We start from the raw sequence: 15,333 nt of genomic DNA on the forward strand, positions 1-15,333 counted from the left end.
GCAGCTCCCTGATGTTCTGTAGAAATTTGAGGGCTCCAAAACCACTTTTTAAAATTGGTGCCAGTGAGAGACTTTGCTGTGTTGCCATGCCTTACTGCTGGGGCTCCTCAAAGCCCAGCAGCTTGACATCCTATGTGCTGGAAGTAGGAGAGACAGCTCTCTTCCCTGCAAGATGTCCTGGAAAGCTGCACAGAAGCTGAGCAATGTAGTTATACCCCCTATGGTCCAACAGAGCAGAGGAGAAGGCCAACATAGGTTGCTGAGCTACAAGGACAATGACTTCTACCTTCCCTGTCACCTTTTACTTTCTCCCTCTCACCCTGACCCTGTTTGCCCCTCTCCCCACTTCCACTGCCTTTCTCATCCCCCTTGCCCTGACCCCCCACATCTTCTTCAGTTCCTTTCCCCATCCTGACTCCTTCGATAAGCTCAAATCTGGAGTACATGAAGTATGAAGTTAATAGAGGAGTCACTTGTTTGCTGTGTTCTTCGGTGCAATAATTTACAATTTTGGGAACAGTTAGATTCCTCTCCTGTTAGTTATGTTAATATGAAGAAGAGAAACTGAATGTTTGGTTGTAAACTAAAACGGGGAGGGACACGTGGCTCTGGAATTCCCACAACATACAATGTCTTACTCAATGCACCAACCTGTATTGCCAGTACTCTGGTGTTTGGTTTGGCAAACTGAAACAAATACAAATTAGGGGATAATATACAGGCATAACCTTGACATACCTAGTTAAGAAGTATTCCATTTGTGGAGTGCATGCTCCCTTTCTGTCTCCTTACCACGTAGTTACTACTCTGGTATGGGGAAAATAGGATCCCTGTTTTAAATAAATAATAGTAATACTTTCAATAATGGATATTGGTGGATCTCTCGGCCTGGATAGTGTGTCTCCCTGGCTGACCCCTTCCTGAATTTATGAATGGTTTAGTTTTTTCTATATAATGTTAAGTATTTGACAACTATTGCCTTTTCATTGTGCTTGCCTATGCTTGGTGTAAAGTTAAGTTGGTATATGTATGTTATGTTTTTGCTTTATCTTGTCTTTTTGTGCTCTTCTCCTCTCCCTATTCCCTGGAAGTCTGGCAAGTGTCAAGCATCTAGCAAAGTAATCCAAAATCTGTGGAATAAGTGTCTGAGACATTTCATCCATGGACTCTCAGTGGGTTTCTGTATGGGGAGGAGGATGAGACGTAATAGAGCAAATTATTCAAACATTCCACCCCATTCATCTGTAAGGCTACAAAAATAATTCTTAACACAGCCAAATGGTCCTAAATCTTTTATTTCCTGGAATGTAACGGGTCTCAATACTCCAGTTAAAGAAAAAAGTGTACTCATTATTAAAGAAAGCAAAGGCAGATGAAATGCTTTTGCAGAAGACACACTTGACCACAGATGAGGCTGCTAAATTAGAGCACGAGTTGGTAGGAAAAACAATGTCTTGCTGCTTCTCATCCAAATCCAGAGGGATAGCCATCCTCTTCCATAAAACACTGTCTGTAACAGTCTTGGAATCAATTTCAGACAATCAGGACAGAGTTTTAATCCTTAAAGTCACTACAAATGTATCTGAACTAATCACTGCTAATATGTATGGACCTACACTTGATGATCCTGAAACTTTTCGTAGGTTTTTATTAAATTACATAGCTCACCCCATATCCTTACTGTTATTGTTAGGGATTTAAATGAGGTGCTTGATTGAACAAATCTCAACCTCGGGGTCATATATCAACCAAAACTATAATGGATCTGGAGTTGCACATTGAAGATCTGGGACTATGTGATATCTGGCGACTTATACATCTAATGGGTAGGAACCAGTCATAGTTTTCTCTGGTACCTCAGTCCTATTCCTATATAGATTTCTTTTTGATCTCCAGGGACTTGGTTAATTCTGTAATTGACTCCTCCATTAATATAAGTGCTGTCACTGATCATGTTCCTATAACTCTTCAAATAGGAACAGACCTGAGAGAGAAAAAGCCTTATAGCTAGCGATTTAATTCTTCACTTTTATTAGATCCGCATTTCAAAATTTTTATTGAAAAAAGAAACTGGCTTGTTGCTGGAGACAAATGAACCCTCAACATCTTCTAGCAGGCTATTTTGCTCAAGGGCAAGTAGAAATAAAATTGTAAGTTTTGCATCTGAGAAGAAGAGGGAACCTGGAGAAAAAAATGAAAGCCCTTTAGAAAAAAGTAAAAGAGCTCAATTTATCTTATGCCACAACTCCATCTCGAGAATTTCTTTGATCCTCAATTAATTGTAGATTTAAACTCAATAAGCTGCACTCAGCACATCTGAATTCACCCTATTTTGACTCTGGCAGAACTTCTGGGAATTGGGTGAAAAAGCAAGCAAATTGCTGGCATACTGCCTAAGACAGTGGTTTTCAAACTTTTTTTCTGGCAACCCAATTGAAGAAAATTGTTGATGCCTGCGACCCAACGGAGCTGGGGATGAGGAGTTTGGGGTGTTGGAGGGGCTCAGGACTGGGGCAGAGGATTTGGGTGTGGGGGTGAGGCCAGGGATGAGGGAGTTGCGGTGCAGAAGAGGGCTCCAGGTTTCGGGGGGCTCAGGGCTGTGGTGCAGGAGGGGTCAGGGCTCTTGGCTGAGGGTGCAAGTTCTGGGGTGGGGTTGGGGATGAGGGGTTTGGGGTACAGGAAGAGGCTCCGGGTTTGGGGGGGCTCAGGGCTGGGGCAGGGGGTTGGGGTGCAGGGTTGGGGCGGGGACTTACTCGGGCGGCTCCCAGTCAGTGCGGAGCATAAGAATATAAGAAAGGCCGTACCGGGTCAGACCAAAGGTCCATCTAGCCCAGTATCCTGTCTACTGACAGTGGCCAATGCCAGATGCCCCAGAGGGAGTGAACCTAACAGGCAATGATCAAGTGATCTCTCTTCTGCCACCCATCTCCACCCTCTGACAAACAGAGGCTAGGGACACCATTCCTTATCCGTCCTGGCTAATAGCCATTAATGGACTTAACCACCATGAATTTATCCAGTTCTCTTTTAAACTCTGTTATAGTCCTAGTCTTCACAACTCCTCAGGTAAGGAGTTCCACAAGTTGACTGTGCACTGTGTGAAGAAGAACTTCCTTTTATTTGTTTTAAACGTGTTGCCTATTAATTTCATTTGATGACCCCTAGTTCTTGTATTATGGGAATAAGTAAATAACTTTTCCTTATCCACTTTCTCCACATCACCCATGATTTTATATACCTCTATCATAACCCCCCTTAGTCTCCTCTTTTCCAAGCTGAAGAGTCCTAGCCTCTTTAATCTCTCCTCATATGAGACCCGTTCCAAACCCTTAATCATTTTAGTTGCCCTTTTCTGAACCTTTTCTAGTGCCAGTATATCTTTTGAGATGAGGAGACCACATCTGTACGTAGTATTCGAGATGAGGGCGTACCATCGATTTATATAAGGGCAATAATATATTCTCAATCTTATTCTCTATCCCCTTTTTAATGATTCCTAACATCCTGTTTGCTTTTTTGACTGCCGCTGCACACTGCGTGGACATTTTCAGAGAACTATCCACGATGACTCCAAGATCTTTTTCCTGACTTGTTGTAGCTAAATTAGCCCCCATCATAGTGTATGTATAGTTGGGGTTATTTTTTCCAATGTGCATTACTTTACATTTATCCACATTAAATTTCATTTGCCATTTTGTTGCCCAATCACTTAGTTTTGTGAGATCTTTTTGAACTTCATCACAGTCTGCTTTGGTCTTAACTATCTTGAGCAGTTTAGTATCATCTGCAAACTTTGCCACCTCACTATTTACCCCTTTTTCCAGATCATTTATGAATAAGTTGAATAGGATCGGTCCGAGGACTGACCCTTGGGGAACACCACTAGTTACCCCTCTCCATTCTGAGAATTTACCATTAATTCCTACCCTTTGTTCCCTGTCTTTTAACCAGTTCTCAATCCATGAAAGGACCTTCCCTTTTATCCCATGGCAGCTTAATTTACATAAGAGCCTTTGGTGAGGGACCTTGTCAAAGGCTTTCTGGAAATCTAAGTACACTATGTCTACTGGATCCCCCTTGTCCACATTTGTTGACCCCTTCAAAGCATTCTAATAGATTAGTAAGACACGATTTCCCTTTACAGAAACCATGTTGACTATTGCTCAACAGTTTATGTTTTTCTATGTGTCGGACAATTTTATTCGTAACTATTGTTTTGACTAATTTGCCCGGTACAGACGTTAGACTTACCGGTCTGTAATTGCCGGGATCACCTCTAGAGCCCTTTTTAAATATTGGCGTTACATTAGCTAACTTCCAGTCATTGGATACAGAAGCTGATTTAAAGGACAGGTTAGAAACCTTAGTTAACAGTTCTGCAACTTCATATTTGAGTTCTTTCAGAACTCTTGGGTGAATGCCATCTGGTCCCGGTGACTTGTTAATGTTAAGTTTATCAATTAATTCCAAAACCTCCTCTCGTGACACTTCAATCCGTGACAGTTCCTCACATTTGTCACCTACAAAAGCCAGCTCAGGTTTGGGAATCTCCCTAACATCCTCAGCCGTGAAGACTGAAGCAAAGAATCCATTTAGTTTCTCCGCAATGACTTTATCGTCTTTAAGCGCTCCTTTTGTATCTCGATCATCAAGGGGCCCCACTGGTTGTTTAGCAGGCTTCCTGCTTCTGATGTACTTAAAAAACATTTTGTTATTACCTTTGGAGTTTTGGGCTAGCCGTTCTTCAAACTCCTCTTTGGCTTTTCTTATTACATTCTTGCACTTAATTTGGCAGTGTTTATGCTCCTTTCTATTTGCCTTACTAGGATTTGACTTCCACTTTTTAAAGGAAGTCTTTTTATCTCTCACTGCTTCTTTTACATGGTTGTTAAGCCACGGTGGCTCTTTTTTAATTCTTTTACTGTGCTTCTTAATTTGGGGTATACATTGAAGTTGGGCCTCTATTATGGTGTCTTTAAAAAGCGCCCATGCAGCTTGCAGGGATTTCACTTTAGTCACTGTACCTTTTAACTTCTGTTTAACTAACCCCCTCATTTTTGCATAGTTCCCCCTTTTGAAATTAAATGCCACAGTGTTGGGCTGTTGAGATGTTCTTCCCACCACAGGGATGTTGAATGCTATTGTATTATGGTCAGTATTTCCAAGCGGTCCTGCTATAGTTACCTCTTGGACCAGCTCCTGTGCTCCACTCAGGACTAAATCTAGAGTTGCCTCTCCCCTTGTGGGTTCCCGTACCAGCTGCTCCATGAAGCAGTCATTTAAAATATCGAGAAATTTTATCTCTGCATTTCGTCCTGAAGTGAAATGTTCCCAGTCAATATGGGCATAATTGAAATCCCCCACTATTATTGAGTTCTTAATTTTGATAGCCTCTCTAATTTCCCTTAGCATTTCATCATCACTATCACCGTCCTGGTCAGGTGGTCGATAATAGATCCCTAATGGTATATTCTTATTAGAGCATGAAATTTCTATCTATAGAGATTCTATGGAACATGCGGATTTGCTTAAGATTTTTACTTCATTTGATTGTACATTTTCTTTCACATATAGTGCCACTCCCCCACCTGCACGACCTGTTCTGTCCTTCTGATATATTTTGTACCCCGGAATGATTGTGTCCCATTGATTGCTCTCAGTCCACCAGGTTTCTGTGATGCCTATTATATCAATATCCTCCTTTATCACAAGCACTCTAGTTCACCCATCTTATTATTTAGACTTCTAGCATTTGTGTACAAGCACTTTAAAAACTTGTCACTGTTTATTTGTCTGCCCTTTTCAGATGTGTCAGATTCTTTTTTATGTGAATGTTTATCATCTGATCTGTCTCCTACTTTATCCTCTTCCATCCTCTGCTCCTGACTATAACCTGGAGATTCTCTATCATTAGACTCTCCCCTAAGAGAAGTCTCTGTCTGATCCACATGCTCCTCTGCAGCAGTCGGCTTTCCCCCATCTCCTAGTTTAAAAACTGCTCTACAACCTTTTTAATGTTTAGTGCCAGCAGTCTGGTTCCACCTTGGTTTAGGTGGAGCCCATTCTTCCTGTATAGGCTCCCCCCATTCCAGAAGTTTCCCCAGTTCCTAATGAATGTAAACCCCTCCTCTCTACACCATCGTCTCATCCACGCATTGAGACTCTGAAGCTCTGCCTGCCTACCTGGCCCTGCGCGTGGAACTGGGAGCATTTCTGAGAATGCCACCATAGAGGTCCTGGATTTCAGTCTCTTCCCTAGCAGCCTAAATTTGGCCTCCAGGACATCTCTCCTACTCTTCCCTACGTCATTGGTACCTACATGTACCACGACCATCGGCTCCTCCCCAGCACTACACATAAGGCTGTCTAGATGTCTCGAGAGATCCGCAACCTTCGCACCAGGCAGGCAAGTCACCATACAGTTCTCCCGGTCATCACAAACCCAGCTATCTATGTTTCTAATGATCGAATCTCCCAATACTAATACCCGCCTTTTCCTAGCAACTGGAGGTCCCTCCCCCGGAGAGGTAACCTCAGTGCGAGAGGCAACCCCAGCACCATCTGGAAGGAGGGTCCCAACTATGGGAAGGTTCCCAGCCAATGGTAGTGCAGAGCTGGTGTTCAGGGCAGGGGCAGTGCGTGGAGCCCTGTGTCCCCTCCCCCCTGCCTAGGAGCCGGACGTGCTGCCAGCAGCTTCCAGGGTGCAGCGCAGTGTCAGAACAGGTAGGGACTAGCCTGCCTTAGCCAGGCAGCACTGCCGATGGGACTTGAGCTGCCACAACCCCGTGCCTTACATTCCACAACCCAGTACTGGATTGCAACCCTCACTTTGAAAACCACTGGCCTAAGACAAAAGACCTCTGCATGTAGAATCACGGCCATCCATGATACACATGGTAAACTATGTACATCACCTGAAGATTAATGAAGTGTTCTTTAACTTCTATAAAGATCAGTACCAATTGGACATAAACGCCTCCACAGATGCTTTGGATCAATTTTTCAAAAATATTACACTACAGCAAATGACTGCAGTCCAGCACAGAAACCTTGATGTGCCTCTAGCAGAGGACAAGTTCATTGAGAAGATTAAGAATATGAAAGTGGGGAAAGCCCCCAGGCCAGAGGGCTTCCCTGCCAAATAAACACTTCCTTGACGTCCTGTCTAACAAGATGCTTATCTATTTGATCTGAATGCCCTAAGACTGACAGAGGCCTTAGATATACTGCAAACTTTGGAAATGCTTCAGAAACGTTTGTGATGGGAGCAGCACACCAAGACCCCTGACCCCTGCACCCCTTTGCTGCAGGGATGCAGAGCCAATTCTGCCAATTTGGAGCCCCTGCCAACCCCGCCAACCCTCCCCCCACCAGCAACAGCAGGGGTCCTGGCCACGCACCACCTTCCCCCAGCACCAGCGTGGGTCCCGGGCCATGCTGACCAACCCCCCCCCCACCAGCAGGGTCCTCTGGGCCACCTCCTCCAGCCGCCACAGTGCCCCAGACTGCCCCCCCAAGCACCCGCAGCCCCCCCGCCCAAGTTTTAGTCACGGGTATTTTCAGTAAAAGTCATGGACAGGTCAGGGGCCATGAATTTTTGTTTACTGCCCGTGACCAGTCTACTAAAAATACCCATGACTAAAACATAGCCTTATCTCTAAGTACTTACCTGAGGAAGAAATATTTGATAAATGAATTCTTCAGTCTATCAGAGAAAGGTATAATACAATCCAATGGCAGAAAGTAAAAATTAGACAAATTCAGACTGGAAATAAGTTGTAATTTTTTAACAGTATGGGTAATTAATCATTGGAACAATTTACTCAGGGTCCTGGTGGATTCTCCATCACTGGCCATTTTTAAATCAAGATTGGATGTTTTTCTAAAAGAGATGTTCTAGGAATTATTTGGGGAAAGTTCTGTGGCCTGTGTTATTCAGAAGGTCAGACTAGATGATCACAGTGATCCCTCCTGGCCTTGAAACTGATGGATCTATGGGGTGGAGAGACTGGAAGGAGTACTTTATGGTGGTGTCTATGGGTAGGAGAGGTTGGGAAATGTCATAAGCTCCCCTTCATTAACTAGGAGACAATAGCTCTATGTGAAACTGTGAAAAAGAGGGAAGGATTGACAGACCTTGAGGGAGATTAGTGGCCCAGAGAGAGACAAAGAGAGAGAGAGACAGACAGACAGACAGAATGCAAAGGTGAGGAGAAATCCTCTTCGCTGTCCTGCATGAAGGACAGAAGACTTCACAGACAATGATGGAACTTTGACCCAGCACTGAGGCATTCTGGGGAAAAATTGACATAAGCCTTCAATGGAGGGCTGGTAACCCACAGAACAAAAGAAGCTGTATAAAGAATGGCTGTGGGAACTCTCATTGTTTGTACTGGACTTTCATTTACCCTGGAAGGCATGAAGATTTGATTTGGCTAGAGGACTAAATTACACAGCGAGTGAGGAAAACTGAGGAATGAATTGCATCTGAAGGTAAGAGGCAAACTACTTTGTCACAGAACTGAACTATACTGACTGACTTCAGTTGCTATGTCAAAGGCCTAATTCCATGCAATGCACTATTTTCATGGTTCCTGTTAAAGAGGTAGTTTCTCTTACCTGGGAGTGTGATGAAGTCATCTATCTGGTAGACATGTTCACTGTCAGGGTCTGTAGCAATGAGTTGCAATTCTTCCAGAAACTCCTGAAAGTTAGGATCAGTCTTTTGAACCACCCCAATTACAAATATCTCAATGTTGATGGCATGCGCACTCCTCACTACGTCATCCAGGCTTTGATCACGAGTATCAGCTTGTCCATCTGTTATTACAATAGCCACTTTTCTTACCCCTTGTCGTGCAACCTGAAATATCTCAATGGCTTTGCTGATAGCTGTAGCTGTGTAAGTGCCTTCCCCTAGGTACTGCATTTTTTCAATAGCAAGTTTCACCTTATCTTTGCTCGTGTACTGCTGCAGAGTCGATACCAGCTCTACTTTGTGGCTGAAGTTGATAATGCCAATGCGGGCAGTACCTTGGTTGACCATTACCCTGTCAATGAGTGTTTTCACAAAATCTTTGACAATTCTGAAGTTGTCTGGTCCAACGCTTTCTGAGCTGTCAATCACAAATACAAGTTCCAGTGGAGTTTCTTTACATTTGACGCCACAGCCTAAAATATTAACAATTTTTGACATTTTATGAGAAACTTCCTTTCGATTACACAATGAATGCAACAGAAAAAATATACATCAGATTCTCAGTCACCCAAGTCAAGGTGACTTTTATGAAAACAGAAAACTAAAGTAATCTACAGTTACTGAGATTTTTTTCATAGCAAATGGTAGGCCAGATGCAGAATGGAAAGAAATGGGTAGAAGATTCTGACTTCCCAAATTTTAATTTATCTATCTCTACATTTTTATAATGAAGGTGCTCTTTTTCTTTGTTTACATTTTGTTTATTTACCAACATCTACTAAATATTTATTAGAACATAAGAATGGCTATACTGGGTCAGACCAATAGTCCACTTAGTCCAGTAACCTGTCTTCAGACAGTGGCCACTGCCAGATGCTTCAGAGGCAATGAACAGAACAAGGCAATTATCAAGTGATCCATCCCCTGTCATCCATCCCAGCTTCTGGCAAACAGAGATTTAGTGGTACTAAGAGCATGGATTTGTGTTCCTGACCATCTTGGCTAATAGCCATTGATAAACCTATCCTCCAAGAATTTATCTAATTCTTTTTTGAACCCAGTTATTCTGTTGCCCTTCACAACATCCCCTGGCAATGATTTCCACAGGTTGACTGTGTGTTGTATGAAGAAGTACTTCCTTATGTTTATTTAAAACCTACTGCCTATTAGTTTCATTGGGTGACCCCTGGTTCTTGTGTTATGTACAGGGGTAAATAACACATTCCTATTCACTTTCTCTACAACATTCTTGATTTGTATAGACCTCTATCATATCCCTTCTTAGTCATCTCTTTTCTAAGATGAACAGTCCCAGTCTTCTTAATCTCTCTTCATATGGAAGCTGTTTGATACCCCTAATCATTTTTGTGGCCCTGCTCTGTACCTTTTCCAATTCTAATATATATTTTTGAGATGGGGCAACCAGAACCGCATGCAGTATTCAAGATGAGGGGGTACCATGGATTTATATAGACTCATAGACTTTAAGGTCAGAAAGGACCATTATGATCTTCTAGTCTGATCTCCTGCACAACGCAGGCCACAGAATCTCACCCACCCACTCTTGTAACAAACCCCTGATCTATGTCTGAGCTATTGAAGCCCTCAACTTGTGGTTTAAAGACTTCAAGGTGCAGAGAATCCTCCAGCAAGTGACCCGTGCCCCATGCTGCAGAGGAAGGTGAAAAACCCTCAGGACCTCTGCCAATCTGCCCTCGAGGAAAATTCCTTCCCGACCCCAAATATGGCGATCAGCTAAACCCTGAGCATGTGGGCAGGACTCACCAGCCAGACACCCAGGAAAGAATTCTCTGTAGTAACTCAGATCCCACCCTATCTAGTGTCCCATTACAGGCCATTGGCCACATATTTACCGCTAATAGTCAAAGATCAATTAATATATAATAGCATTATGATGTTTTATGTCTTATTAAAAGACAAGGGGAAGAATAGCTCAGTGGTTTGAGCATTAGCCTGCTAAACCCAGGATTGTGAGCTCAATCCTTGAGGGATCCGGGGCAAAAATCAGTACTTGATCCTGCTAGTAAAGGCAGGGGGCTGGACTCAGGGTCCCTTCCAGTTCTATGAGATAGGTATATCTCCATATAGTATTATCTATCCTTTTTCTAATAGTTCCTAACATTGTTAGCTTTTTTGATTGCCACTGCACATTGAGCAGATGTTTTCAGAGAACTAAGCACTATTACCTACATAGGAAAAAAAGTATTCATAACTATATCAATTTAATAACTTTCAGTGTAGCTATTAATAATTTCAAAGTAAATTAATAAACAACAGAAATGTTCTTTACTGCATTTTGCTTTTATATTTTTAAGTTCTATCTCCCTTAAAGCACACAATCTAGCAACTGAAATCTTAACATTTTTTCTGACAGTTTAGTTAATAATTTCTGAAACCTTTAAAAAAAGACATGTAACTATGGGTTTTGTCCTCAGATTTCCCAGGTTTACACAGTCTGTAAAGGTAATGTGCCCAAACTCTAGGCCCAGTCATCTCTTCTGCAGACAGCTGTAGTACAGAGTTAAGGGAAGACATTTCAGTGAGGTTATCCTTCCAGTAACTCTGTGCAGAGAGCAAGTTCTTGGCCACTTGCGGAACATTCTGCATGGCTTGCCAACAAACCCTGCAGATCCCAGAGATATGCAGAAGGCCTGGCCCCTGGTGTTCCCTCCTTCCTCTTCTCTACCTTTCCCCCCCTCCTCCCCTTCTCTGGCAGTGTGGCTATGCTGTCAGGACTTCCTCAGCTGGTGTCTGCCCCTGGAACCCTTTTTACATTGCTGAGATAGTGTCTAGGGACATATGATACAATTTCTGGCGGGATTATACTACCATTGTGAGCTCTGCTGGATTTCATTTTGATTTGCAGAATTCCTCTTGCTATGATCTGCTTACTTTTCAGCTGAAAATCATAGGCTCTACCCAACTTCACTTATTTTCTGTAACATCTTATTTAAAGATGTTTTACTGCTGACACTGTACATGTGTTCCATTATGACAGAGATCCTTCCTCACTAACACTTGGAGTAGCAGGCTTTACCTGTATCATTTTCACCATGGTAGTTTTATTGTTTTTTATTAAAACTTGTTATTTCTTTTCTATAACATAGATCTTACCACATATTTCCATGATAAGTCTGATAATTTCTTCTTTCTGAAAGACAGTATTCATTAATGTGTTACGTTTATTCTAATCCTAGGGCATGTTTTTCTTTTGTTTGAGCTGCTACTGCATATCCAAAACCTGCTGTCCCGTTTTTGCAGTTTTGCTATTTTACAGAGCAAATTATATTGCACTTAGGGACAACTATAAAGTGGCTGGAACTCATAAATGTCACCAGCTGACAGGCAGCTATATCATGCCATCAGCTTCTAAATAGTACTCCTAGTTGAAGTCAATGAGGAGTCCAGACTAACAGATTTATTTGGGCATAAGCTTTCATGGGCATAAAACCCCACTTCTTCAGATGAAGTCAGTTGAAGTCAGTTAGCTGTTCTTAAAAATCTACATAATATGTGGCCCAAAGTATTTACAATAAATTGCTCTTGATACTAATCATAGGTCTCAAGAGTTGTAACCTGTTGGTCATATCTCGGGTATTAAGTCCTTTAATGCACATTTAAAAAGAAAACCTTGCAAAGATGATGCAGTTTACTCTATGTGGTTATCTCAGAGACACATGCTCCATTATTTTATTATCCTAAAATAACTTGTTTGGATGTCTGAAACAAAACTATGTCGTCTAGACAATAGAAAGGTCATTACTACATGCCCCAGTCATTCCCACATGCATTTATATCCACCCATATTGTACATTCTCAGCAAATTGCATGCAGAACAATGCCTGCTTCTGTCTATCACATGAAAGGGTTTTGAAACGCTCCATGTTTGGCCTGTGTAGATTCTTCAGGAAGTGGTATAGTTAGCAAAGTATTTCCACCACTCCAACCAGCAACAAGAATGACAACAACACAGCAGAACCTGTCTATGACACAAATTCCACCAATAAGATGATCATCTCCGGTGGAATTTGTGTTCTGCTTCCAAATGTATTGCTAATGTCCTATCAGTGTGTCTCTGAATTCCAGATCAGCCCAATTTATAATAACTTAGTCAAACTCTGAAGCAGCAGGATCAGAATTTATTCAAATTAACAAAACATGCACAGTTTTTGCAAAGGGTAAATTCTTGACTGTCATAAATCAATTAATGTATATACTTACAGTAAGACCAGGTTCACCTTTTCTTCCCACAAACCCCTAAGAATTTGTAGAATGAGATCAATTAATAAATGCTAGTTTATCTCATTTCCATTCTGTAAAATTAAATAATGTAAAAAAGACATTTTACCATTGGTCCTGCAGGGCCTGGTTCTCCAATATCTCCTTTATCACCTTTCTTTCCTGGATCACCTTTCTCCCCATAATCTCCCTAATAGAAGACAGCAGAGGAAAAAGTAGGGAAGTGCTAGAGATACATAATTGGAACTGTGCTTCCCCAGTTTTTGTTTAGTTTGTACTAGCACATGTCCTCCATACAAACCCATGGAAGAACTCTATCTGTGCATTTGAGACTACTGGTCAATGGGCAGTTTGTACATGAACCACTGCAGTAATTACTGTGGTGGCTGTATGTCGACCTAATATAGTTTTATAGCGTAGATGTGCCCTAAATTTTTGCAGGATCAGGCTCTTAGACTGCAAGCTCTCTTTAAGGTAGTGTTGGTCTTTTGTTTATCTGCATAAAACCAGGCACATCTAATAAGAAAAAAAATAATTTATTAATACATAGGCTAGGATTTACCTTTGAGCCAGGGAGGCCATATCCCTCTGAACCCCTAGGTCCTGGTAAACCTGGAAGTCCTTGTTCTCCCTGAATACAACATGGAGAGTAAATTCAACTAAAAGTGATATTAAGTTATGGAAAAGATACATTCATGTAGTAACATTCTGTGTCATAGAGAAAGCCGAAGTCTTTGCATTATGTAATGTCACCAACAATTCAAAAGTGCTGCTCTTAAGTAGCAGTAATAACTAATGGCTTTGGGTTTGGAGATTCCGTCCATAAACTAAAGATCCCACAATACTTTTTTGTAAAACAGGGGTTGGTGTATGGTGCACCAGTTGCCCTGCTATATGTATATAGTTTTATAAAATGCTTTGTGATAGTGGTACTGTATTCAATATAACTGCCACCATGGAAACTGGACATTAAAAACAGTAATTTTTAGCTACATGTGGATTTCCTGAATGTACAGAAAATCCATTACATTGATAGAGGTTCACAAACCATTCTGTTCCTTTTAATACAGGAATGTTAGTATTTTTTGACTGAGACATCATACTAAAGGCAGAACAACCCCACAACTCAGCTAAGCAGCCTTAAGCAGTCACAAGTGTTACATGACGGGAATGTGCATTTACAAAGCCCAAAGGAATGATAAACAGATGTCTCTATAGTGAAGTCCCACAAAGGAAGTAATTTGTCTACCTTAAAGCACTTCTTCCACAGCCACAGGGAGTGCTACTACAGTGTACAATACCTTTAAGGCCTAATGAAGAGACAGATCTGTTAGGGTATATCTACGCTACACTCTGAAGCGTGACTGCAGCATAAGTAGATGTAACCACGCTAGCATGGTTAAAATTAGCAGTGTGGCCACAGCAGCACAGGTTTCAGCGCAGGCTGCATAAGCACACTGAATAATCCACACCCCTGAGTGATGTAAGTGATACCAATCTAAGCACTGGTGTAGACAGCGCTACATCAAAGCTCTCCGACCAACGTAGCTACTGCCTCTCACGGAGGTGGAGAAATTAAGTCGATGGGAGAACTCTCTCCCATTGGCTAGAGCGTCTTCACCAGACACGCTACCGTGGTGCAGCTGCATTGGTGCAGCTGCACCACGGTAGCGCGTCTGGTGTAGACTAGCCCTTAAGTCATACAAAGTGTTCTCTACCACCTTTCCCCAGTCTCTGGGTTGTAGCAGTCATTTTTTTTAAAGTGACAGGGAAAAATAAGTGCTGGGACAACCTGAGACCATTCTAGGTTGTGATTCCCAGCTGAGATATGGAATTGCACTAGCATAAACCTGGAGTAATGCTGTGGACCCCTGAAGTACAATCTTAACCCCAGTGAAGTCAATGAGAGTTCTCCCATTGATTTCAATGGGACCAGGATGCCATACCAGGCCTCCATTCCTGTTCTTTTGTAGATCAAACATTCTGAGGGGGAGGTAATCTGATCAGGACTTTAGAGTAAACAGAAATATGATATTTTACATTTTTGTCATTTTTTAATAAAAAGAAAGCAAAAAGAATATTGATCCAATGTGGCCCAGTCAATGGCCGCTCTTTATCAATGTTAATTACTGCAGACAGCAGTCACAGCTCTTTAGTTTTACTGACAGCTAGCTAAAATATTAGATTGGTTTAGAATGATACTAAAATGTGGATGGAACATGTTATGAAATGAAAATCACATATATACGTCTGACATTTTCCCATGAGAACATAAGCACAAGGCTTGAAGCAGATGCAGAAAAGTTATTTATGTGTGTTATTTGTGTGTGCTCCTGCTAAAGTATGATTGGTTTGAAAATGGAAATGTCTGAGGC

At 41.9% G+C, this 15,333-nt stretch overlaps 1 protein-coding gene across 2 annotated transcripts in view; it reads right to left on the reverse strand.

Moving 5' to 3' along the window:
• Nucleotides 1-15,333, reverse strand: part of COL28A1 (collagen type XXVIII alpha 1 chain) — a 141,901-nt gene that overhangs the window by 13,280 nt on the left and 113,288 nt on the right. For both annotated transcript variants that reach the window (XM_034760512.1, XM_034760511.1), the window contains exons 28-32: nucleotides 13,521-13,589; nucleotides 13,068-13,148; nucleotides 12,941-12,976; nucleotides 11,834-11,870; nucleotides 8,620-9,171 (exon numbers count right to left, since the gene is read on the reverse strand). In XM_034760512.1, the coding sequence (XP_034616403.1) occupies nucleotides 8,620-9,171; nucleotides 11,834-11,870; nucleotides 12,941-12,976; nucleotides 13,068-13,148; nucleotides 13,521-13,589 (775 nt within the window). The remainder of the gene's footprint in view (nucleotides 1-8,619; nucleotides 9,172-11,833; nucleotides 11,871-12,940; nucleotides 12,977-13,067; nucleotides 13,149-13,520; nucleotides 13,590-15,333) is intronic.

The sequence above is a fragment of the Trachemys scripta genome, chromosome 2, assembly GCF_013100865.1.
Source record: "Trachemys scripta elegans isolate TJP31775 chromosome 2, CAS_Tse_1.0, whole genome shotgun sequence".
Classification (NCBI taxonomy): domain Eukaryota; kingdom Metazoa; phylum Chordata; order Testudines; family Emydidae; genus Trachemys; species Trachemys scripta.